We start from the raw sequence: 25,707 nt of genomic DNA, 5'->3' as shown, positions 1-25,707 counted from the left end.
ACTTGGAAATGTGTCTTGAGTAGTGCTGACAGATGACTGTGTGTGTCCCTGCTAGTCATAACTTCAGGCTCCCTGCCCCGAGCCTTGAGGCTCAACTGGCAGACACTGGGCTTTCATGCATCCCATTCACTTGGACATAGACAAGGTTGTAATTTTGTTTTGTTTTGCTTTGCTTTATTTTGTTTTGTTTCAAAAACTGGGAAGATATGATTTCAAGCTTTAATTTGTGCCCATGAAAAGTTAAAGGGCATCATAGTATATAGACAGGCCTCTCCACTGTCCATTCTACTCTGCTTCCTTTGGGTTTCATGGAGGCCTGGCTGCATAGGCACACGGGTATAGCACGTAGGTATTGGCCATTTCAGCTATCAACCCCTCTGCTTTTTCTAGAATTCAGTGCGCCAGTCCTGTGATCCAGACTTAGTTCTGGTGACAAGCCCTATCCCTGCCTGAGTTGCACTCTTTTCCTTCCCTAGCCCGACATTTACCCAGGGAATTGCTGGGCATTCAAAGGCTCCCAGGGGTACCTGGTGGTACGGTTGTCCATGAAGATCTACCCAACCACATTCACCATGGAGCACATTCCAAAGACGCTGTCACCTACTGGTAACATCTCCAGTGCCCCCCGAGACTTTGCAGTCTATGTGAGTATACCACTGGCATCCTGGAAACAGCCTTTTCTCCACCATTAGAGACATTTCCATTATCCAGAGGCTAATGTTTCCTGGGCAGTCCTTGTCCCTATCCCTTTATCCTTCTAAGTCATCATCAGTGGAATGCCATATTGCAGTGGTGGCATGGCAGTGTGCTATTCAGTTCATGTGCCCTGAGAGCAAATCAACTTAGACACACTTGACTTTTGAGGATTGTATTCATCACTTTCATCTGCCCACTTATACTCTGACAACTCTGAGGTATTGAAGTGAAAAAATGCTAAAAGATAAAGCACGTTTTCTTTTTTCATTGTCGGGTATGGAACCCAGGGCCTCATGCTTGCTAGGCAGGGGCTCTACCACAGCCATGTCCTCAGCCCCTCCCTGGGGGATTCTAGGTAGGTGTTTTACCACTGAGCCACACCCCAGCCCCTCACTGGGGGATTCTAGGTAGGTGTTCTACCACTGAGCCACACCCCAGCCCCTCACTGGGGGATTCTAGGTAGGTGTTCTACCACTGAGCCACACCCCAGCCCCTCACTGGGGGATTCTAGGCAGGGGCTCTACCACTGAGCCACACCCCAGCCCCTCACTGGGGGATTCTAGGCAGGGGCTCTACCACTGAGCCACACCCCAGCCCCTCACTGGGGCATTCTAGGCAAGTGCTCTACCACTGAGCCACACCCCAGTCCCTCACTGGAGGATTCTAGGCAGGGGCTCTACTACTGAGCCATACCCCAGCCCCTCACTGGGGGATTCTAGGCAGGTGCTCTACTACTGAGCCACACCCTAGCCCTTCACTGGGGGATTCTAGGCAGGTGCTCTACTGAGCCACACCCCCAGCCCCTCACTGGGGGAGTCTAGGCAGGTGCTCTACTACTGAGCCACACCCCAGTCCCTCACTGGAGGATTCTAGGCAGGGGCTCTACTACTGAGCCATACCCCAGCCCCTCACTGGGGGATTCTAGGCAGGTGCTCTACTACTGAGCCACACCCTAGCCCTTCACTGGGGGATTCTAGGCAGGTGCTCTACTGAGCCACACCCCCAGCCCCTCACTGGGGGAGTCTAGGCAGGTGCTCTACTACTGAGCCACACCCCATCCCCTCACTGGGGGATTCTAGACAGGTGCTCTACCACAGCCATGTCCCCAGCCCCTTACTGGGGGATTCTAGGCAGATGGTCTACCATGGAGCCAAATGTCCAAATCCTCTGTTGGTGAACTCTAGGTAAAGGCTAACTGAGCTACATTCCCAGCCTCTGAGACATAGTCTTGCTGTATATGCCTCTGGGGGCACAGTTAAGGCCTTTTACTAGCTCTACACAGTGGTTGTATGCTCCCCTCTCCCCCTCGCCCTCTCTTTGGAAGCCATGTTGATCTCTTATAGCTTCTGGAACTCACCACCTCTCTTAGTCATGTTTCACTGTCATGGGGTCCTTTTGTCACTGTTAGTATCTGCTAATTGCCTGTGAAGCCCTTTCTTTCCCATTATAAAGTCCTTTACAGTTCCTCTACTGTAGACCCCATCATTTTAAGCATATCTAAGTGGCATGTGGTAGCCTTAGGGATGGTCACTCTTGCCCATATCCACAGCCGTCATCCCTAGAACTTCCCACTTCGCTCCAGCCTATCTGCTGCTCACATACTGCTTATATCCCTTACTTGGGGGAACCTAGAAATCTGCACAGGTGTTCTTGAGGGCATCTGGGCTATGGGAGTGCTAAGAGGGAACATAGCTATCACAAGCTGGCCCTCTGTTGGCTCTGTACCCTTGAATGGTTGTGAGTTATGGGAAGCCAGTGACAGTGTGCCCCTCCAGGGAGGACCTCATCAGGTCTTTCTCAGGGGAGGCAGCTTGTTACTCAGGGCAGCAAGGGTGTAGTAGGGACTGTTGTTACCTCTGCTGTAACATGTCGTCACTGCAGGGACTGGAAACTGAGTATCAGGAAGAGGGGCAGCCTCTGGGACGGTTCACCTATGACCAGGAAGGGGACTCTCTCCAGATGTTCCACACACTGGTAAGCGCAAAGATCCTTCCTCCCTCGTTCATGCCTTTGTGGGGACAGGCAAGTGGAGAGGGTGGTGAGGATCAGCCCTTGGCTCTGCTCTGTGTCTGTAAAAGACCGAACACAGTAGCTAGCCTGTGCTGTCAACACTTGTGCCATGGGTCCTAAGTACCCCTGAGGTTTATTTGCTGCATTCTGTCACATATCCCACAGGGGAAGGGACTGGTGGTGGTGGATGGTCTGACTGCTAATGTGAAATAACTTATTCCCTCAACTTCAGGAAAGGCCTGACCAAGCCTTCCAGATAGTAGAGCTTCGGGTCCTGTCCAACTGGGGCCACCCTGAGTACACCTGCCTCTACCGGTTCCGAGTCCACGGAGAGCCTGCCCAGTAGAGCACTCCAGCCATGTACATGTCTGTATATACCAAGACGCCATAACACTGGAACCCTTTGGGGAAGAGAGCATGTGAGCATAGCAACCTGTCACCCTCAATAAATGTGTGATGGCCATGAGGACATGTTAAGTCCTCTGAGGCTATGTGTGTGTGCTCAGAGCCCAAAAGCCTGGCAGGCTCTCTGAATTCATTTGAATGTATGGTTCTCAGACACTCCCTTTGACTTGGGGATTTGCCTCAATGCATAAAGTCAAGAAGCAGATAGGCTGGCAGGTTTCCAGGCTCCTGACATGAAGGCCAAGAGCTCCAGGCTGGCTGTCCTGTGGCTGTCAGGAAGGCAAAAGTCCCATCTGCTAAACCGTGTGTTTCTTTCAGGGAAAACTGTTGCTCCATCTTCAGTCTGACCCCTTCCAGGTTCCCTGGTAAGGAGAGGCTGGCTGAGTATGTCCTGAACTCTGTGCTTTTAGCTGGGACTCCTGATTCTTTCTTAAGGCATGACTCAAAAGGACAGTGGGGGTGCACATATCATGAATGGTGCTCTTGGGTCTCAGCCACGCCATTCTTGGCAGATTCACAGAATGGACAGGAACCTCTTAAGATGTGACCCTCTGGTGTCGTCAAGCTATATTAAGCTCTGCTGAAGGGGGAACACTAAAATGCCACCCTATTGGGTGGTGCTAATTGCTGTCACTCTTGGTCTTTCCCACAGTAGCATTTTCTGCTGCTCTTGGGTTTGCCTCTCTACCATTATTGGCCCTTCCTCAGTGACTCGTTTGGTTATAATTAATATTTAATATTTAGACTATTTTGTGAGCAGACTTTATAACTGAACCATCATCTGGACACTTGAATTGTCTAGATGTTTTACCTAAAGAATTGTTAAGTTTCATTGGCAGAACACAAACTCAGCTGCTGGGGCTCAGAGTTCTGGAATTTTGTGCATAGTGCAAGCAGTCCTTGAGACAGTGGCCCGAAGCACATCCCACTCCATAGGGTTAGAACCACTGCCTGTGTGGCCAGGTTGGGTGATGTGCACACATCTTACATACTCCAGATTACATGCAGAAGTCAGAATTTCCTATATTAAACTAAGTTTGGGAGTTGGGGGTGGAGATATTTTGAATATTTATTTTTAAAGATGCAAGATAGGACTTTGTGCAATGTATTTTTGTAAATGCTTTTCAGAACATTTGTCTTTGGTAGTGCTTCTACTGCCACCAAATTAAGATGCTATTGAGATGTTTAAATAAAAGAGTTAATTTTTAAAAGTGCATGTGCTATTTCAAGTGACTAATAAAAGCGTGTATTTCTTTTCTCAGCTTGTCTTATCTCTGCCCATGTGAGTGGGGAGGGATTGCTAGGTTGTGTGCTTGGAGAGTTCCTGCTAAGTTCTGCAGGAACTGCCACTGTCCTCCGAAGCCTCCATCCTCTTCTTCCTTAGAGGAATCTGCTCAGAGACAGTCCAGTCAGGCCCAAAGGAGGTGCACAGAGGCTTCAAGTCTGGATATGGTCGCAAAGCGCAGAGCACCCTGCCACCACAGCCTGCCAAATATATTTTGGAGCATTTTCCATACCTTTTAACAGCTGTGGTTCCTACCATGTATGCAGCAGTGTCACACCGGTTTAAGCATCTGGAGTTCATAGGTATTCCTGTTGTTTGTTTTGTTTCCTTTTTTTTTTTCCAACCCCCAAACTCCCCGACAATGTTTTTCTATGTAACCCTGGCTCTTACTATCTTAGAACTCACTCTGTAGACCAGGCTGATCTTGAATTCAGATCTGCTTGTCTCTGCCTCCTGAGTGCAGGGATTAACGCTGAGTGCTACCACCATCCAGCTGTTTCTTTATAAAGGAATCCTGTTACCAGGGCTTAACTTGAATACCTGGTGTCAGTTGGATCTAAATTCCAACCAGGAAGGTGGCACCCACCTTTAATCACAGCGCTCAGGAGGTAGAAAGCAGATGGATCACTAATAGCAAGTTCCAGAACAGCTAGCCAGGGCAACATAATAGACCCTGTCTGGGAGGAAAAAGAATTACAAAAAGAATTTGTGACAAACTCCATCTGATTCAAATAAGTCATCCCCTGGCAGTGTCTAGACCATCAGGTAGACCGACCTGGCATTGTGTTGCTGTGCCCAAGTGGCCCTTATATGGCAGTGCCCACTGAGCATCATCTTTCATCACAGAAGGGTGGAGTGCTGTCAGAGATCCTGTCGACAGACTTGTCAACATCAGCATGCATAATGGTGCGTGCATAAAGTGCTGCTAGTCCAGCTGGACTCTGCAGCCACAGAACTATCAGAGTAGGAAGGTTGAGGTAGGAGGGTCATGAGTTCAAAGGTCAACTTGAGTAACACAGGCAGACCCTATATCAAAGTAAAATGAGGGTTGAGAGTGTAGCTCAGTTACTGAACAATAGAGGCCCTAGATTTGATCTCCAGCATGCAAAACTTTTTTTCTTAGCTTTGAGACAGGGTTTCTCTGTGTAACAGCCTTGGATGTCCTGGACTCACTTTGTAGACCAGGCTGGCCTCGAACCCACAGAGATCCGCCTACCTCTGCCTCCCGAGTGCTGGGATTAGAGGTGTGCGCCACCACGCCCGGCGCAAAACAGTTTTTCAAGGATCTGTGTGGGGTTCTGTCACTTGACTCTTAGGTGCTGTCAAATGATGACTCTTGACCGTGGCCAGCACCCTTGCCTCCAATTAGTCATGGCCAGGTCTCCCCTTCCCCGCAGTCACCTGCTCCAACCAAGGCCAGGTCTTCTGTCTCCATCAGTGTCTAGTCTGAGCATATTGCCCTGTCCCCGGTGTCACTCAAGATGACTGACCTCGGGCAGGTGTGAGGCCGGCCAAGCGTCCTAAAGTGTGTCTGGTTCATCCGTCTGCCCAGGGCAATTTCCGGGGTCCGCGAATAGTCGTCAGTTTATCGCGGCGTCTTCTGGCCCAATTTACTAGCTCTGCCTGCGCCGCTGGTCACATTGTCCAGTGACGCCACTCGCTAAAGCAGCGTGTAGCCCCGCCCAAGACCCCGCCCACTCTCGCGTGACTACCAGCACGTCCCTCCCCGGATGCGTGATAGCCTGCGAACCCCATCCGTCTGCGTTTCCGGGCCCACGCTCGCAGGGTCCTTCCAAGACCCGCCGGGTGCGTGGCCTCGCGCGGCACTGGCGGATCCCGCCGGACTCCGTGGCTCCGCCCCTGGTCACGTGCGGCCCGCGGCGCGCCCGCCCTCGCGCGGCTCCTCGTGGCCACCGTAGAGGGCGTGCGGCGGCCGCAGGGACGGAAGCCGGGAGGCGCCGCCGACCGCGCCTGCGACAGCGTCAGCTCTGCGCGGAACGCCGGCCCATGGCGGCGGCGGCGGCGGCGGCGGCGGCGATGGCAGAGCAGGAGGGCGCCCGCAACGGCGCCCGCAATCGCGGAGGCGTCCAGCGCGTGGAAGGCAAGCTGCGTGCCAGCGTCGAGAAGGGCGACTACTACGAGGCGCACCAGATGTACCGGACCCTCTTCTTCAGGTGGGCGCGGGCGGTGGCTTGGAGCCGAGGCCCCGCCTCCACTGCTGCTCATTGGCTGCGCTGCGGCGCCCCGCACTCTCATTGGTTCTTGCGGCTGCCTGTCGCGGGTCGGAGCGGGGGCGGCGGGCTTGGACTACTCGGCAGGGCCTCCTCTTCCCCGCCTGGCTTCCCCCCCACTCCTCCTCTCGGCCTTGCCTTTCTGGGTCCCTGTCTTCGTCGGTGTGCTGTCCTTCCTCCGTCCTTCCTACCCCTTCGCAGGCCTGCTTCCCCAGCCAACTTCTTCCCAGGCCTTCCTTTCCCTGGGCCCAGGTTTATTCCTGGCCTCTCTGCTCTCTTTCTCTTAGGCCTCCTCCCCTCTTGTGGGCCTCTCTTCCCGCCATTCCTCCTCTCTGTAACCCACCCTCTTCCTCGCCTGGCCTCCCCTTCCCCTGAGACTCTTCGTTGGTAGTCAGGTCCTGTTCCCCGTTCCCCGAGTAGTTTTTCGTGGTCCTCTCTGTGGCCAGTGACTGGAGTGGCAGAGCACGCGTAAGTGTGGTCATGGGGCAGACACTGGCCAGCCCGTGTCCATCTGCAGGGCTGCTTCCAGCTTCCTGCCAGCGTGCATCTGCTTCCTGATAATCCCCCACTTGGACCTGTAGTCCTGACTGCAGGGCAGCAGCAGCGTTCCTGCTCCATGTCCGTGGTGGGGCTTTGGCCTCTACGCCCCTCAGACTTTCCGTTTTGATAGATTTTTGTTTTAGGGCAATTGTAGGCCTACAGCAAAAATGAGTAGAGAGTGGGTTATCTTGTGTCTGCATAGAGGTGCAAGGCCAGATGCACATTTTCAACTACCTGTTAACTGTCACCTAGGGCCTGAGCGCACTGTGGGACTCCTCCTACGATCCCTCCCCTCCAGCTTGATCCTGGCATGGTGTGTTCTCTATAGGTTGGATAAAGCTGCCCTGGCAGTGGGTGACACCTTACACAGTGGCTGTGCAGGGCTGCAGATCAGTATCAGTGTTCTGGGAACCCTCTGGCTCCTGAGTGATACTTGTTTACTTTTGAGGACAGTTCCCACTCCCCTACACACACACACACACGTCCAGAGTGAGCCTGGAAAGTAGCTAGGTGAACAGAGTCGGGAAGGACATGTGATGAAGGCAGTATGTGTGAGGAGTTACCAAGTCATCAGGGACCAGCCCAGCAGTAGTTCCCCCCAGGACACAGCTCAGGCCAGGGCCTTGGCAGGTCTGGGATGAACCCTGGCATCCTTGGTTTCAAAGATTTTCCATTTGCTTTACCTAGTGATCGGCCTGGATTAGAAGCTTTAGTTTAGTCACTATCAGCTTATCGAAGGCATTAGTCCTTAATCACAGGTTACCTGAAGGGCAGCCTTGGAGAATTTTCTGTGTACCAAACCAGACACTATAAATACAAACCAGTCTGGCCACATCTGGTTTCATCACAGTGTCCTGCATGCTTTTTTTTTTTTTTTTAAACTCCCAATTATATTGGGAAGGCACTTGCTTTATCCTTTAGTTAAAAGTCTGTAACCAAGCTCAGTGGCACACGTCTTTAATCCAGGCATTCAGAAGGCCAAGGAGGGTATATCTCTATGAGTTCGAGGCCATCCTGGTCTACAAAGTGAGGTCTAGGACAGCCAAGGCTTTACACACACAAAAAAAAACCCTGTCTTCAAAAACAAAGTGTTTCAGGTAGAAGTGACAATTGAATGATTAATAAAGTAACTGGTTTTAGTTGTTAGGTTTTTGTGTGCTGCAGGGGGTGGAACCCAGGACATCTCACGTGCTAGGCAAGGGCTACACCTCTGAGATACACTACAGCCTCTCTGTGGCCATGCAGGCCCAGCTTCCTGAGTAGCTGGGATGACAGGCCTGTGTCATCAGGCCAGCTGAATGGCTAGTGTTTCCTGTGAGTTGAGCTGTCATTGAACAGGATTAGCCACCTGGCCCAAGAAGTTCTTGAATGAACAAAGGGACAGACACAGCTTTGGACTGCAGGGCTTCCTCTGTAGCAGGCCAGTCGCTGTCTAGACTGCTGCAACACTGGAGATACACTCTGCAGACCATGCTGACCTCAAGCTCAGATTCACCTGCCTCTGCCTCCGAAATGCGGAAATTAAAGGCATGCGCTACCACAGCCCGGCTCATTTTTTGATTAATCAACAAAAGTGAATCTCCCAGAATAAACGCATTCCTTTTTTGAACGCTCCCTCCTGTGACTGAGGACATTCTTGTTGGTGTTGTGTGACCAGAAGAATTCTTTTAGTCAAGGTGAACCAAGGAGCCGCGTGTTCTCAGCACACAAGGAGCTAGCCATCAAGAGGACTGCAGTGTGGGGTGTTGCAGGGCACAGCGTTCTCCTGGGGCCCAGTTCCTGTGACAGAACTGAACCGCCTCAGCTTCCCTGAACTACTTCAAAATAAGGGAGACTGAGCCCCTCGTTGCAACTGCCTTACCTCTGCTGCTCTGGGGGCCGAGAGGTTCTTGTGTGGTTCTACGTTGGCTCAGGGTCATTCCGTAGGGTAGGACCGCTAGAGACATCAGAATGCTCAAAGGCACTGGCTTCTAACCCTGTGTGTCTTTGCACACGCGTGTGAATGTCAGAAGAACTTGTAGGAGTCATTTTTCTCCTCCTCATAGGATTGAATTCAGTTCTTCAGTCTTGGTGGCAATCACCCTTACTTGCTAAACTGAATTATCTCACCAGCCCTGGTTTTGTTTTTGTTTTGTTTTAAGCTTTTCTGACTGAATAAGTGGTGTTAATGTGTTTAAAGTGAATATTTATTTATTTATTTTTTACTTTGGAAACTTGGAATTGCTGTTGCTGCAAATGCCCATGTTCGTGACCCCTGACTTTCTCTTGCTGGTACCCCCCCCCCCCAGGCAACTTGTCTTGTTCAGCACAGTTCTTTTTAGTTTTTGGTTCTGTACAGTGGTCAAGGGGCTCTCCATCCGTGTGACTTTTAGTTGACTAAACAAAGTGTTCTTAGTCTGACCCACGTAGAGTACTCTGTCGCATGAATTTGTCACAACCTCACTTTAACCTTACCACCCCTAGCGTGTTATCAGAGAGAAAAAGGAGCCAAGCAGCCCACAGAGATTGGGCTGGGTGACCTCAGCACCACCATGCTGTCATCCAGGGCCCAGTGTGGGTTGCTTTGCATAGATGAGGAGCCTTCCTATTTTGGGCCAGTCCCCCACTACTTCTCACTTCCTGTCCTACAAAAGAGGAGAGGTGAGCATCCCAGATAGGGAGTGATGACAGACAAAAGTACTGATACCATCAAAGTCCAGCTTGGTGAACCAGTGAGCTGTGCTGTGGTTACTTAGGAATATGGGTGAGGGGTTACTTACAGGAGCAGAAATGACTCAGAGACAGCTGCATCACCAAAGCCCACCTCAATGTGGGTGACAGTTGACAAAAACTGGAAACCTGGAGCATAGCCTGCAGCCAACACAGCAGGCTGGAGAATTTCCTTTCCAGAGCAGTTGGGCTGAGACTCTTACAGGCAGCTCTTTCAAGCAATTTGTCCCAGAGTCTCAATATTCCTTAAAATTTGTAGTGCTTAGAGAGGGAAGGGCCTAGTAAAGCTGGTGGGTTTCAGAGTCTTCCTGGAGTGATGAAGATGTTTTCTTCCTGAGTTTAAAGAGCTTCCCTGAAGGTTGGAAAGTTTTACATCCCTTGATGTTGTGTTGTTTAACATCCTGTGTGTTAAGGAATTTCTTTGCAGGATGGAGCACAACAGATTCTTCCCAGGACCTGCTTAAATTGTCTCTTATGGCCACTAATCTTATTTTCCTAAGTCACATAAGGAAATGTTCAAGAAGAAAGCGCACATCAGCCGGGCGTGGTGGTGGCGGCGCACGCCTTTAATCCCAGCACTTGGGAGGCAGAGGCAGGCGGGTCGCTGTGAGTTCAAGGCCAGCCTGGTCTACAAAGCGAGTCCAGGACAGCCAGGGCTATACAGGGAGACCCGTCTCAAGGAAAAAAAAAAAGAAGAAGAGGAAAACATAGTGTGTGTTGTGCACACCATGGCCTTGGGTCTGAAGCTACTGGGACATAATAAAGACTCCCTTGTCCTTGGACATGTGTGCTGGCTGAGCATTTTAGGTCAGCCCCTGTTCCTCCCTTTGTGAAGGCCAAAGCTGCTTCATTAGTTGCTTCTGCCTTTTTTTTTTTTTTTTTTTTGAGATAGTCTCTCATTGAACCTAGCACTCACCATTTCCATTTCAGCTGAGCTAATAGGCCAGCAAGGCCAGCACTCAGTGACAGGTACACACAGCCACACCAGTTGCTGTAGTTTTTAAATATTTATTTTGTATATGGGTGTTTTGTCTGCATGAATGTCTGTGCACTGTGTGTGCTTGGTGCCCACAAAGGCCAGAAGGCGGCACTGGAGTTACAGTAGCTGAGAGCTGACATTTGGTGCTGTTTATGGAACTGAGACCTCTGGAAGAGCAGCCAGGGCTCTAACCACTGAACCATTTCTTTAATGCCACCTCCTCAACACATACACAGGGTTTATGTGGGTGCTGGAGATGTAAACTCAGATTTTCACACTCGCTTAGCATACACTTAGCCCATTGAGACATCTCCCTAGCCCATGAACCAACTTCTGTCGAGCTCCAGTGTCCTCTCTTTAGCCAACACAACATGGATCCTGTAGTCCAGGTTGGCCTCCAACTCTCTGTGTCACCAGAGATGGTCTTCTGCTCTTCCTGCCTCTCCCTCCTAAGAGCCAAGGTACAGATATGTGTTGGGGATATTTGATCACACTATAAGCCCCCAAGATTGTGTTATTTTAGTTGTGGTGTGGCTCAGCCTTAACACACACCTTTAAGCCAATAGCTTTCTGCTTGAATCTTGTAAACAGGATTAAATAAACTCAGCCATAGGCCAAGAGGCAGAACAAGCAACCAGTTGACAGGAAAGATAAGATAATAAGAAAAAACGGAGAGAGTAAAAGAAAGTCAGGAGGACCGATAGACGCACTGGAAGTAGAAAGGAGGGAGATTGAGTTTGAGGAGGTGTTTGAGGTGGCGTGGAAGGAGACATGGCTTCTGGGATATTAGCTGAGGAAGGTCAGCTGATGCTTTCTCTGCTCTCTGAGCAAGCAGGCTTTCACTCCAGCATCCGACTCCCAAGTCTTCATTGGTAAAATCAAGCAATTGAGATTATGTTAAAAAAAAAAACAAACCCCAACTGTACAGCCATAGCCAGTTTTTGCAGGGCTAAGGATGGAACCTGGGCCTCCATGCGTGCTAAGGAAGCATTCTGTTAGCTCTCCTCAGCCCCATCCTCCCACACCAAGTGTAGGGTGGCAGGTGTGCTGCAGTGTGCCCAGCCAGGGAAAGCAAGATCAGCTGGAGCCGTGGCACAGACCTCCTTTATAAGTTAGATGAGACACTGCTGCTGAGTCTCCTTGGGGCCGCCAGAGCTTGGCCCATCAGGCAAAGCTACACCACCCCCCACACCAGCTCCAGGAATTTTATAATTAGAAATGTGTTCTCATTGTTGCCTGAAACTTTTACCTTTATAAGCTTTCCTTGACCTGGCAATAGGTGATTTCAATAAGGTAGGGCATGGTCAATGGCAGGTTCTGCTCTCAGGAATTTGGTCTTTGAAGGAATACTTCCTTCCATTTCTCTGAGTGTTTCTCTTGATAAGCCCCACATACAAGGGCTTGGGAGTCTAGTGTCCTGTCATTAAGAAGAGTACTGGTTGTCTCTGTTCATGCAGATTGTAGCATGAGGTTGCTTGCTTGTGAGTACAGCACTTGCTTTCCCAGATGCCCTTCTGTAGTACCAGTATTACATGACCTTGCTTGCGGAGATGTGAGCAAACATCTCTTCCCCTAGTAGGGCACCAACAACAGACCAGAGTTAACAATTCCATCGAGTCTAGCTTTGTGAACCAAGCATTTATCTACAGGAGCATGGGTGAGGGACTACTGAGAGGAGCATGGACGACCCAAAGGTGGCTGGGGCATTGGAAAGTCCACCCCAGTATGCGCAGTGACCGTATCCCTGGATTTCCAGCATGGTCTGCAGGCAGCTGAGCTGGTGGAGATACCTTCTCTATCTAGCGGTTCTGTTTCTGTCTCCTTGTTGGGAAAGACCTTGTGCATCTTTTAAGTTGCAAGAACTTCTTGAGACTTCTGGTGTTTGTTTATTTCTTGAGGCTTGTTCATTTACTCCCTGGGTTTTAAGTGACCCCACCCACCAATGTTTTAATTCAGGTATAGCTACAGGGCATGGCACCCCTTTCTACTATTTGTAGAGTCTTCCCCAACTGCCTCTTCAGCAATGCTTGCTGGGACGTGGGGGTTCTTTCCCTTCGTTTGTGGGGGCCACAGCAGCCCATCTGAGAAGTTTGATCTGCTATAAGGCTCTATACTACATCTCCCATTTCAAAGCAGAGACTCCCTTCCATGACCAGTTGAGGGGCCAGCAGCAGTAATCTGTTAGGGAAATGCAGATGTTTAATTTGGCAGGCACAGTCTTTACATTTAGCAAAACAATAGCTGTAGTCCTCCCATAGGGACCCATCACCTTCTTGGCTATGGGTTTTTGCCCAGGCTCACAATACCATTGAGTTTTGAAAGGCTTTAAATCTCACCCAAAAGAGGTTGGCTGCATCCTTAGCAGCCGTGCTGCTCTTGTATCCATGAGCCCATCTTTCCTGTCATGTTGGTACCATAGCTTGCAGGGTCTACGACCTTCCAGGACAGTCAGTAACAGTTCTCCCCCGCAGCCTCTGCACCTTCTGGCACTACAAAAGCCTGTGAGTGGGGAGAGAGCTTTCAGTTGAGTTCCAGCCTTATTCCTCCCTGTCATGCAGCCAAAGCATGTGGTATCTTTAGCAATAGGGACTTACCATCTGGTTCTAGCATGTAGCCTTTATGGTTTTGGGGCCAAAAACTTAACAGAAATAGTTCACACCTGGCAGTGCATTTTTCATTTGACAACCGTACTGCTTCTGAGAGTGCCTTTCCCTTTCAGGCAGGCTGCCTTTGTTTAAAATTTTTAATTTCTCTATTTCTTGTTCTAGATGCTTTTACATGCAAGATACTTAAAGGGTTAGCATTCTGTAGTAAACCTTTTTAGAAAGAGTGGGCAAGTTCTCTGGATATGCATTGCCACCCATTCCAAATTACTGTCCGTGGTCTTGAACAGCTAATATGATCCTAAAACAGTTGATTGCAAGACCAGACCAGTAGGAAAGATCGTTGGGGTCAAAAGTCCAGTACCATGGTAGGGGGACAGCACCCCCTCTGGTCCTCCAGAACTCACAGACATGTTCTATGAACTGTCTGACCTCATCCTGGGCAGCTGCTGCTCCAGGCTTGCTGTGCAGCTCTGCTCCTGGTGTTCTGTTGGGCAGGCTTGCTCTGATTGCCTTGGCTCAGGCCCAGAGAAGGCAGGAACTCTCTGGCTTGCCTCTGGACCTGGTTCCTTGGTTCTGACAGGCTCCAGACCATCACTGCTGAAAGGGGCCCCAGTATGCTTTGCGCTGAGGACAGTAACCGCCCACTCTTTCTTATCTGAACTGTTTTAGTATTGCTGTCTGCAGAATGTTCCTCAGGTTTTCTCTGAGCTCACTAGCACAGCACTCGACTGTTTTTCCCCAGTATTGTTTTCCCCCACTAACTCCTGTTCTACACAGATCTTAGCACGTTTGTCTTTGAGTGGCCTGCGCAGACCCTTTTGTTATCTTTCTCTTCTTTCTTCCCTCTTTGATTGCTTTGCCATTTTCTGAACCTGGTTTCCATGTCTTTCAGATCTGCCAGAGCTTCTCCTACCTCCTGAAGAGCACATCTCAGTATGGGGGTAGCAAAGCCTCATCCCAGTCCCTGACTCCTGCTCAGTCAACCCCTCTCCTGCCTCTCCTGTAACACACTTCTGTCTGACTTAGTGAGCTGAGCATCAGACAGCCTCTGTCCTGTGCAGTGTCCCCAGCAATGCTTGTCTTTCCTCTGTTCTCTTCCAGTCCCTGATAGATTTATAGGGACCTTAGCCAGCAACAACCCAAGGGCGCCTCATGGCTTTAAGAGCCAGTACCCTAGGGCTGATTTCCCACCTGTCGCCTCAGGTTGTGCAATCTTTGTCTCAAGGAGTAGTGGATAATTGTATTACCTAGTTTCTTTGCTTCCATTGCCCTCAAGTTGATCTCATCAGTCCATGTGTTCCACAGCCTCCGGAGCTGTGGCTGTAACAGGCCCTTTGACTGTGTGTAAGTCTTGCCCAACCAAGCAGTTTGGATGCTAAGTGCTCCCTGGTTGTCATAGTTTCTTGGCCCATCTGCTTGTTGAATTGTGGACTTTACCTTTTAAAAGTTGGACTTACAGAGTCTCTTCTGTAATTTCTACCATGTTCTCTTCCTCCTCGATCTTGGCTTCTTGCCATGAGTTTCCAAGTTTTGGGTTTTACTCTCATCTTTACTTTTCTCTACTTTGCCTGCCAAGTACTAGGGACTGGTGTAGTGGGATGCCCTCTGTGTCTGATATGTCAGCTTGCTCCCGTTTGTGCTGCATCCAAGGCTTGTAAATTCTCTAGTCCATCAGTGGTTTGGGTGATTTCCTAAACCAAGTAGAAGATGGCCACCCAGTGGCTCTGCCTGGGATGCTCTGCTTTCAGATAACTTGGCCTTAGCAAAACCCATGATCAGGAACATCCAACCACCACTCCAACAAGTAGATACTTTGTTCCATCCCACCTGGGGAAAGGAAGCCAATTTGGGATTGCTTTCATAGATGTTCCCATCCTCACATGGCTCACCACCCATGTTGGGCCGTGCAACCACTCTTCCTCAACTGACTGGTTCTGTCGGTTCCTGTGTTCTGTGACCCTTCCTGCAGAGACACGAACAAATACCTATTGGTCACTGCCAACAGACCAAAGAAATGATTGAACCTGCATGTAGCCAGGATGACTCAAAGATAGCTTCATCATTGGCGTTCCCTGCACAGCTTTCAGCTCGTGGGTGGGTCTCTTCTCCCCACTAATTGTTACTGTTCATATAACCTTGGGGAGAGGCTGTGTGTGTGTGAGGTTTGTGAGTTTCAGAAGCTGCCTACGCTTTGTATATTTACCCCTCTTGGACTAAGGAGCCTTTTACACCCCTCAGAGCCATTGGTTCTGGTGAGGTCACAGCATACCTCCAGGCTTGAACTAGGTGTTGCCGGTACTATTAATGCTTTTGTATAGTCATTTAAACTTCAGCTTTGTCCATGGGGCCTTGGCAGTCAGTGTTCTTGGGTGATGGGGTGAGGGCACCCCAGTGGCCTGTTCATCAGAGGGTGCAGTACACAGGTTGTGTGGAGGGTGCTGATTGAAGTTGGGCAAGTTAGGCCTGGCAGAGTTGCTGCAGCCATCATTATCCTCATCTCCAGGGAGCTGACCTCTTGTCGCCTACATACAGACCAGTCCTTCTGTTTTGAGATGGAAATGGCACTGACTTCTCCCTGGGTTACTTGTTGGGCCTGGGGTGGAGGGTACCTAAGTATTTGTAGCCTCTCCAGGCAGGGCCAGCAGGCATCTGCATGGTGCACGGCTAGGTTTCCCACTCACTCATGGCTGGCTTTCCCTCTTTCCCTGTGTGCAGATACATGTCCCAAAGCAAGCATGCAGAGGCCCGAGAGCTCATGTACTCGGGAGCATTGCTCTTCTTCAGTCATGGCCAGGTAAGCCCTCCTCGACGGGAAGAGGCCTTGGGGGACGAGGGAACTATCGAGCTGCTCTGGGCCCTGGCCACCAGTGGCATAGGGTCTTAGTCTCCATGGCTGTTGCTGTGGGACTTAGTGGCTGGAGCTCTAGGCTTAGCTCTCTATGTTTGCCAGTTGCCAGTGACCCTGCTACATTGCTCACTGGCAAGGCAGTATCCCTAGCTGTGTGTTTGTAGGCTGCCATCTGCAGAGCCTGCAGCCACCTGCTTTACCTGGATCTTCCGAAGGGCAGGGGCTCTGTTGTTGACCATGACTTTGTACGTTGGTTGTTCTGCAGCAGAACAGTGCAGCTGACCTGTCCATGCTGGTCCTCGAATCCCTGGAGAAGGCCGAGGCGGACGTAGCTGATGAGCTACTGGGTGAGGACTCCATATGTGTGGTGCAACGTGCAGTAGCCTGTCAACGTGGGCTTCCATGACTGGTCTCCAGAGCCTCCTCGCCACCTCCAGTCCCCCTTGTTGGGGGTGGGGGTTGGGCTCTGCACTTTAGAACTGATTATGTCATTGGTGGTCTCACTGGCCATGCCCAGTTGGACACAACACTATGGACCTGTTGGCAGCTGATCCCGCAAAGCCAGCATGTGGCTGCTAAAATCCTTCCTACAAACTGCCCTGTGGCCTCCACCGCTCTCAGCTGGAGCCATCCTGCTGGTCCCAGCCTGCTCCCACAGATCTGCCTCCCAGCAGGGCCCATCTACGTCAACTTAGTCAGAAGGGCAGTGGGCAAGCCAGCCAGAGGAGGCCCAGACCTGTCTGGTGCATGTGGGACATCCAGCAGCCCTCCAGTGGCTTCTGGGCTTTTCTCTCCCCCTTGGAGTTACATAATTGGGGGAGGGGGTTTGAGGCAAGGTCTGACTATTGTACCCCAGGCTGGTCTTAAACATACAGTACTTTTCCTGCTTCTTCACAGAGTGCTGGATTTTTCTTGATGTGTGACACCTTATATGTGCCTTTGGTAAGGGTCTGATTCTGTCATTTGCAGAAAATCTGGCTAAAGTGTTCAGTTTGATGGATCCAAATTCTCCTGAGCGAGTAGCTTTTGTGTCCAGAGCCCTGAAGTGGTCCAGTGGAGGATCTGGGAAACTGGGTCATCCTCGGCTCCACCAGCTGCTGGCCCTCACGCTGTGGAAAGGTACACATGGAATCCTGTATATCCAGCAGCTAAATTTTGTGTAGCTGTCTGCTGATAACTGGGGAGAGGCCGTGGGGAAAGTATATCTTTCTTTATGGAAAAACTGAAAAGCTGTCTTTCAGCTAGCCAATACCACCAACATTTCGGCTTTGGTAGTAGACCAGCCCTGAGTGGAACCTCCACAGCTCACAAGGCCCCTGGCTTATGGTACTGCCTTCTTTCCAGGCTCTAACCTAGTCCATCTGGTCACATGCTCCCCTTCCCACACCTCCCACTCCTCCCTTCCTCAGTGGACCTCCGTACCTTATCCCTCTGGTAGCTCCCTGCTTTGTAGTTCTCTTAATATTTATCTCAGTTTTGGGGTGAGCTTTTGTTAGATTATTTGGCCATGGAGTGGATTGCAGGTGTGCCTGGTCTTCTTAGCTCTTGACTTGGCTTAGGCACAAAGACACGTGCTTGGTGAATGTCTGCTGGGACCTGAACAGCTCCTATACCCACCCTGGTGGCATTCCTGGGAAGTTTCTGTGGAACTGTATACCCTGTAGGGTAGCATTCTCGATACAGCTTTCCTAATGGGTGCACTGTGCCTGATGGAGCTTGAGGGAGAGGAGGCAGTGCTTGGAAGTGCACAGTGACCTGTGGGACACAAAACACCTACCTTTCTGCCTCAAGAATTCCAAAGGGTTGAGCCAGGGGTAATGTTATCCAAAGTTGGGTATAGACTAGTTCTGTGAGCAAGGCCGGCTGCCACCCCCCTCTGGCGGTAGCCATGGCAGTCACAGGATATACCTGTTCACATTATTTGAGTCTAGCAGGTGCACATCCAGAGGTGCACCCCCATAGCCAGTGTTCCGGAACAGAGTTCCCTACATCCTATGGGCTTATGGTACCTCCTCTTTCCTTCTTCCTGGGCCCTGTGCACACTGCCTTCACCCCAGAGCCACAGTGAGAACAATCAGGATTCTGTAGATTGAAAGATCAGAAAGTTCAGGAAAAACCAGAGGGAACCCCGACCCCCATTGTGTGCCTCACAGCTCTGCCTTCCTCTTGAGGGCTGTATATCCTTCAGCTGATAGCAGGCTGCCCATCACTCGTGGGCCAGGCCTTCACACAGCACATGCCTGGTCCATGGTCTGGAGATGTCTAGTCTGCATGCTGCTGCTGTTGGCAGGGCTTCTCACATCCACTCAGTAGCAAAGTCTGAGAGAGGTTGTGTGGCTGTATTCCCTGGGTGAGGTACTGAGCCCAGGCCACAGTTACTCCAGGGACCATGACTACCTGGGGAAGCGGGCTGCCATTCACTGCGTGGAGTGCCTTGCCCCATCGCAGGGCTGGGAATGAGGATGTGCCTTAATTACTGTGCGCTCACGCTTGCATGGGTTCTCTCTCTCCTCACTCAGACAGCCAAAAGCACTGGGCAAAAAAGGTCTTTGTGGGTGGGTCAGGGGCTGGGGTACTTAAATTTCTGGTGTTGAGAGGTGTGGGTCTCCTCTTCCCTGGGGGCTGTTGACCACAGCTCCACAAAGGCAGGAGCAGAAAGTGAAGCACAGGGCTTGGAAGGCCGTGAGCACAATGGAGAGTGAGCACTCCAGGAACCACTTCAGGGAGATGGTTCAGCTTTACTAGGGGAGAACAAGGCTGTCCTCCTTGGGGAGGGTGGGGGGCGTTCCCAAGATAGGTGTATATAGTTGGTTGGAATTAGGCACTTCAAGGATGCTTGATTTGCATTTGGCAGCACATTCCTATCATGAATGGGAACACAGCCTAATTATCCTGTAGGCGCCGGGATGAGAGAGCTAGCAGGGAACTGTCAAAGGCCATATATCAAATGTGGTTAGCAGCATCTGTGTCTAAAGACACTCCAGGTGAGGTCAGGCAGAGAGCAGGAGGCCCTGCTGAGGAGAGAGCATCCTCCATCTAACCCTGAGCTCTAAATGGCTATCTGGACTGGGAAGACTGCAACGTCAAACAGCAGGGACAAGGAAGGACCATCTCCTTACTGCTGTCAAGGCTCCAGGTGCAGAAGGGATCCCTGGTCCCTCCTTGATGCGCACTCAGAATTCCCAGCATGCTCTGCTATTAGGCTTTTGGTGTTAAAGTGCTAGGCAGGTTTCTGCATTTAAACATAGCAGGCATTGATGATCTTTACTGTGTGCAGAGGAGCTTCCCTCAGCCAGGACTCTCTGAGTAGATAGCAAGTCAGCAGAATTAACTTGCTATGGGCCCAGCTCACACACACACAAGCATTAGCCAGACATAGCAGTTTCACACACTTAGAACAGGGAGAAAGGTTGGATGACAGTGCTCACTGAGCACTGTGTTGAGTCTCTGAGCACAAAGAAGCGGGTGACAGGCAGGTGCACAACAGCTGTGCAGATGGATAGCTCGTTCTAGGGTTACTGCCTAGCAAAGGCAGCAGGTGTGCCCAGGACAAATGGGTAGGGGCAGGGAAGGAGTGGGTGGCTCTGTGCGCCCTGTGCTCAGGTGTACCCATCTGGAGATTCTTTCCCTTCACAGAGCAAAACTACTGTGAGTCTCGGTATCACTTTCTGCACTCCACTGACGGTGAGGGCTGTGCCAACATGCTGGTCGAGTACTCCACCGCTCGAGGCTTCCGAAGTGAGGTGGACATGTTCGTGGCTCAGGCTGTGTTACAGTAAGTGGTCATGAGAACTTTGTGGAACTTCTGTGCAGCTCACAGCCTGGAGCAGGCTGTCTTGTCCTTAGACTATGCAGTGCTAGAGGGGGAACCTCAGATCCAAGGCTGACAGCCTGTCCTTTCTCTGGAGCGTAGTGTCCACGGGTGCACCATCACCCACCCTGCATAGGCGTCTGCAGCTTTGTGTATGCCCATCCTCACTGGAGGACTGAGGCACAGCCCCAGCTGGTAGGGTGGTTCATCTCCACCTGCATCAGGAAAGCACCTGTGTTTGTTTGTTTTAAACCTGGGTGTTGTTTTGTTTTGTTTCTCCCCCGAGACAGGGTTTCTCTGTAGCCCTGGCTGTCCTGGAATTCACTCTGTAGACCAGGCTGGCCTCGAACTCACAGAGATTGACCTGCCTGGGATTAAAGGCGTGTACTGCTGCCACCTGGCTTAAACCTGGATGTTTTTAAATTACATATTTACTCACTTACTTAGTTTGTGTAGAGTGGGAGTTGTAGGGACACTTGCTCTGATGTGCACGTGTAAAGGTCAGAGGGCAACTTTCTGGAGTCCTCTCCTTCCACCATGTTGGTCCTGGGATTGAACTCATCATTGGTTTGATGGCGAGCACCTTACTGCTGAGCCACCTCATCTGCCTCTTCAGACCTCAACCTCCCCTTCCTAAGGAATAGTGCTCACCTGTGGTCATCCATGAAAATGCTCTACTGCTGTGGGTGCTCAGAGCACTTTATTTACTTTTTTTTTTAATATTTATTTATTATTTATACTGCCTGCATATATGCCTGCCCGCCACAAGAAGGTACCAGATCTCATTATAGATGGTTGTGAGCCACCGTGTGGTTGCTAGGAATTGAACTCAAGACCTTTGGAAGAACAGATGGTGCTCTAATCTCTGCTCCATCTCTCCAGCCCCCACTTTTTTACTTTTGAGAAAGTTCTCACTATAGAGCAGTTCTCTTGCTTCGGCCCTCATCCACAGGAATTGTGTAATACAGCAAGCTCGCCAGCCTGGCTCTGGGCGTGTACTGCAGCTGTTGTCTCCTCACTGGAGACTGTGGCCCTTTTTTTTCCCCCCCTTGACGGATTTAGGACTGCTGGTATAGCATCCTGGGCAGAGGCCAAGGCTGCCTAGAGTCCAACATAGCATCAGGGTCAGTAGGCTGTTTCCTACCCAGCCCCCTGCACCATGTGCTTCTGTGACAGTTGCAGGCGGGTGTGGAGAAAGCAGAGGCCATAGTTGAGAAGTGAGCACCCACCTAACCCCATGGGGCAGCCATCAGGACTCAGCCTGGCCTCATAGTTGCCCTGTAGTGCCAGACTAGAGTTGGGTGCTGCTGTCAGTCAGGCACGGTCTTGGCTGTTGTCTTGGCCTGAGTCTGCCTGTGGGATTCACTCATTGGATATTCTTACGCAGGTTTCTCTGTTTGAAAAACAAGAACAGCGCACTGGTGGTCTTTACAACATACACACAGAAGCACCCATCCATCGAAGATGGGCCGCCCTTCGTTCAACCCCTGCTCAACTTCATCTGGTTTCTGCTGCTGGCTGTGGATGGGTGAGTCCATCTGTCTGGGTGATGGGTGTGTTGTTGTGGACCCACAGATAATCCTTGGGAGTCATCCCTGGCTCTTGTTACAGTGGCAAGCTGGCTGTGTTCACAGTGCTGTGCGAGCAGTACCAGCCGTCCCTGCGGAGGGACCCCATGTACAACGAGGTGAGGCTCTTGCACTTGGCTGTGGCTCCCCACCCTGGGCAGCAGCTGAGCACCATGCTCACCTGCTGACCCCCTGCCCTGCCTCTTACAGTACCTCGACAGGATCGGACAGCTCTTCTTCGGTGTGCCGCCAAAGCAGACATCCTCCTATGGAGGCTTGCTAGGTGAGCCATGTGGTCTGGTCCCCTATAGATGGCTCCCCTCAATCCTTTCTGCCATGTTTCTAGGTTCCCTTTGTGGACACAGGTTTTTTACTTGATGATGAAGTCTGTGACTGTTGGTCAGGTTGTTCACTGGGTACCACCTGGTGGGTCTGAACTCCAAATAGGAGAACCTCTCCACCAAGGCAGGGCCAGTACAGTGTAGTCCTCTGGGCATTTCAAGTGTCTGATTTTCTTTTTTCTTTTTTTTTTTTTTTTCATTTTTTTGGGAGAGGGTGTTTTTTGTTTTTTGGGTTTTTTTGTTGTTGTTGTTCTGTTTTGTTTTTCTTTTTTGAGACCAGGTTTCTCTGTGTAGCCTTGGTTGTCCTGGACTCCCTTTGTAGAGCAGGCTGGCCTTGAACTCACAGAGATCCGCCTGCCTCTGCCTCTGCCTTCCTGAGTGCTGGAATTACAGGCGTGTGCCACTGCGCCTGGCTACTTTTCTTAGTCTGGTGCTGGAAACTCAATGAGGTTCTTGAACTCACTAGACAAATTCTTTGCCTCTGACCTGCATCTTCTCTCCAGCCCTTCCAGTTTCATGGGTTTTTGTTTGGTTTGGTTTGTGGTTTTTTGTTTCGTTGGTTGGTTTTCTTTGGCTTTTCTTTTCTTTTTTCTTTTTTTTTTTTTTAGTTATATGGAATTTATTAAATAAGCAGGGGGTAGAAGGAAAAGGGGGAAGGGTACCCCAGAGAGAGACAGAGGGAGAGAGGAAGAGAGAGAGGGAAGGGGAATAGAGGGGGTTAGAGAGGGTAAAGAAGAAGGAGAAAGAGGAGAGAGAGAGAGGGTAGAAACAGCTCTTTGGCTTTTCAAGACAGGGTTTCCCTGTATAGCTCTGGTTGTCTTGGAACTAGCTCTGTTAACCAGGCTGACCTTAAACTCAGAGATCCTCCTGCCTCAGCCTCCTAGTCCTGAGATGATGGTGTGAGCCCACACACCTGCCTTTCCTTCTGATGCTTCTCTTGAAGCCTGTTGCCTGTCGAGGGCATGAGCAGGGTTCAGCTGTCTCCATCAGTGTCCTGCAGAGCGCTACTGCTTTCTCCTGCCTGAGTCCTTGGCCTGAGCATCTCTGATTGGCATTCCCAAAAGCATACATGCATATCTCAGTTTGCAGTAGCAATTGGAGGTTGTCAGGACCTGTGCCTGTTTATCCCACAGAGCTTTGGAGCCAGCAACCCCCCTTCCCTGCAGAAATGCCTACTGGGTACCCAGGGGGTCACAGGGTAGTGCAGGCAGAGAAGCACCTACATTTCCACATCCACGCAGCCTGGCAGAACACCCACTGGCTCTGCCACTCTCAAGGGTAGAGAATTCTGGGGTCAGGGTTGGCATGTATGTGGTCACTGTAAGTCCCATGTGTTTGAGGTGTACATACAGGAGGCAGTTGTGAGCATCTCAGGTGTGGCCTTGAGCCTCTGCTTCCTATGCTGTGCAGCCTTTTCTGGTCTCCATGGGACTAGGGCTTCTCCTTCATGACAGCCAGATTCCCCTGGTAAGGGAGGTCTGGGGGTCTGTCTTGCCCCATCACTAGTCATCAGGGACATTCCTAGTGTGGCCCTCAGTGCCTGACCAGCTGTGCCTCTGGGCTCTTTTTCCTGCAAAGCATGGCAACCTAGGCATCAAGCTCCCCTGGGAAGGTGGAGCTTCCAGAGCAGCACTGTCCCTACGCCCTGACAACACATGGCTGCCTGTGTCTTTGTCTAGGGATCCCACTTGAGTGTAATGACCTAGGCAGTGGGCTTCCTGGGGAGGCTGGGCTTCCAGGGGAACATTGCCTCTGTGTTTTAACCATCACTGGCTGGCCGGTGTCTCCCTCTAGGGAACCTGCTGAGCAGCCTCATGGGCTCCTCGGAACAGGAGGAAGGGGAAGAGAGCCAGGATGACAGCAGCCCCATCGAGCTGGACTGAAGCTGCCTGGCCAGTATGGAGATGCCCATGGCCAGCACCGCTGGGACGGATTCAGTGCCAGGCTGGCCACGAGGCCCCTTACCAGTGGGCTCCTCCTCCGTGGCTGGAGGGGTCGCCTGTGCAGAGTCTGTCCCTATTTATGTATGGTGGTTGAGGGCTGTGTGGCCAGGACCAAGAGCAAGGCCCAGCTCCTGCTGGCCAACCGTGTTCCTTCAGATCACCCACAATAAAGCGCAGGCCTTGCTGCAGCACCCCGCTGCCATCCTTGTCTCTGGTTCCTTGGGGAGGGCTGCAGGGTGACACAGCAGCCTGGCGTCAGTGACTGGTACCCCTTCTCCTGTGTCCAGCGCAGCCATGGCATGCCAGAGTAGTGGTGGCCACTGCTGTGAGCCAGGCAGGATCCTGAGTCCTTCAGACAATAGCGGCTTTCTTGTTTGTTTGATTTTTGTTTGTACACAGAGTCGCTTTGCAATCATGGTGTGCTTCCCAGGGACAGAGCACGTGTGCTGTGGTGGCCAGGCTCCTTGGAGGTTGCAAGCAGCTGGCCAGAGCAAGGTCCTTTGGTCCATGGGGCTGTGGCCCCTGCTATCGTCTGGGCTTCTCCGGTTAAGTTGCAGCCCCACCGGTCCCCATGAGCCCCGTGCTGCTGCTCTGGAGAGGTTTAAAGGTGCCGTAGGTCTCCATGTCCTTCATGTTGCAGTATTTATTTTTACTGGGTGAGGGATTTTTTCAACCTAACGTTTTAGGACTTAACCAAATAACCAGTCCAGGAATGAGCAACTCCATCCATTACCACAGATAATATCCACGCTACCAGTCTGATTATAAAGGGAGACACTTTATTTTTTCACAATTAAATAAGAGTTGTAGATTAATACACCTCTATCTTGCATGGGAAGGAGGGAAATATGCGTTATTTACTGTAAAAAAATGGAATTTAAAGGAAGGCTTGTGCCACCTGTTGACTATAAATAAATCCTTTCTACTGGGCTTTGCAGTAGTCCTTTCTGGGTAAGCTCTGGGCCGGGCAGGGGGCTGGGTTTGGGCTATGGCATTCAGCCCCCACCTATGAGTGCAGAGGCCCCGGGCAGGGTGGGAGTGGCTGTGTGTCCAGGCTGGACCTGGCTAGCTCAAGAGGAAGCATGTCCTGTGCTGCCCATGCATCCAGGCTGTTGTGTCGGCCAGAGTTGCCAGTGTTAGTGCCTGCCCTGTCCAAATTCACTGGTCAGGATTTAGAAATGAGTCATTTTATTGTGGTGTATGTCTCAGCCTTAGGGAGCAGGAACTGTGACTTTGGTGCAAGGGGGTGCTTAGTACAGGGATAACATAGGGAGACCCCAAAAAGGTGAGATATAGTTGGGCATGGCCACAGGGGGAGGAAGCCACAACCTGCTGGGCACAGGCCAGAGCTGCCCCTGTCGAGCTATGACACTTTAGAATCATGGATCGGATCCCGTATCATGGATGTTTTTTGGAACAGAGCAGAACTCAAATTTTGTGTATGTGTAAGGTTGGCCAAGATGAACCCTTGCTGAGTACAGACGAAAGTGGGCAATAGAGCAGGATGACGAGGTGCATCCTGACAGTGACACACAGTGTCGCACACACGCACACACCATGCCCTTTATACCCTTAAGTGTTTCTGCAACACACTGCCCCTGCTACATGTGTCTGTTTCTCAGGATTTCATGGCAACTGTTTACTGTGCCATTTGCATGCCATCCTCCTCCTAGCCCTTGTACAGCCTCAGTCCTGGCTTAGCAGTGCTCCACCGCCCCTGGCGGACAGATGACCA

General features: G+C 51.0%; 2 protein-coding genes across 9 annotated transcripts in view; both read left to right on the top strand.

The window, feature by feature from the left end:
* The window catches only part of SUN1 (Sad1 and UNC84 domain containing 1), a 49,762-nt gene extending 45,437 nt beyond the window's left edge, over positions 1-4,325 (top strand). For all 7 annotated transcript variants that reach the window (XM_084764247.1, XM_084764248.1, XM_084764246.1 and 4 more), the window contains 3 exons: positions 477-644; positions 2,578-2,670; positions 2,939-4,325. In XM_084764247.1, coding sequence (XP_084620373.1) covers positions 477-644; positions 2,578-2,670; positions 2,939-3,052 — 375 coding nt within the window. In that variant the 3' untranslated portion in view covers positions 3,053-4,325. The remainder of the gene's footprint in view (positions 1-476; positions 645-2,577; positions 2,671-2,938) is intronic.
* A 1,838-nt stretch (positions 4,326-6,163) lies between these two features.
* On the top strand, positions 6,164-24,163 carry GET4 (guided entry of tail-anchored proteins factor 4). 2 transcript variants are annotated; one of them, XM_084764271.1, is made up of 9 exons: positions 6,164-6,570; positions 16,177-16,255; positions 16,578-16,656; positions 17,279-17,428; positions 19,946-20,084; positions 21,508-21,648; positions 21,732-21,807; positions 21,899-21,971; positions 23,824-24,163. In XM_084764271.1, the coding sequence occupies exons 1-9, from the start codon at positions 6,404-6,406 to the stop codon at positions 23,910-23,912; spliced, it is 993 nt and encodes a 330-aa protein (XP_084620397.1). In that variant the 5' UTR covers positions 6,164-6,403; the 3' UTR covers positions 23,913-24,163. The 2 variants fall into 2 exon arrangements, with proteins under 2 accessions (XP_084620397.1, XP_084620396.1); XM_084764270.1 differs by having other exon boundaries at positions 16,575-16,656.
* Positions 24,164-25,707: the final 1,544 nt, after the last annotated feature.

The sequence above is a fragment of the Acomys minous genome (genome assembly GCF_964271855.1).
Source record: "Acomys minous genome assembly, chromosome: 16".
Lineage (NCBI taxonomy): Eukaryota > Metazoa > Chordata > Mammalia > Rodentia > Muridae > Acomys > Acomys minous.
This window is presented reverse-complemented; position numbering and strand designations above follow the sequence as displayed.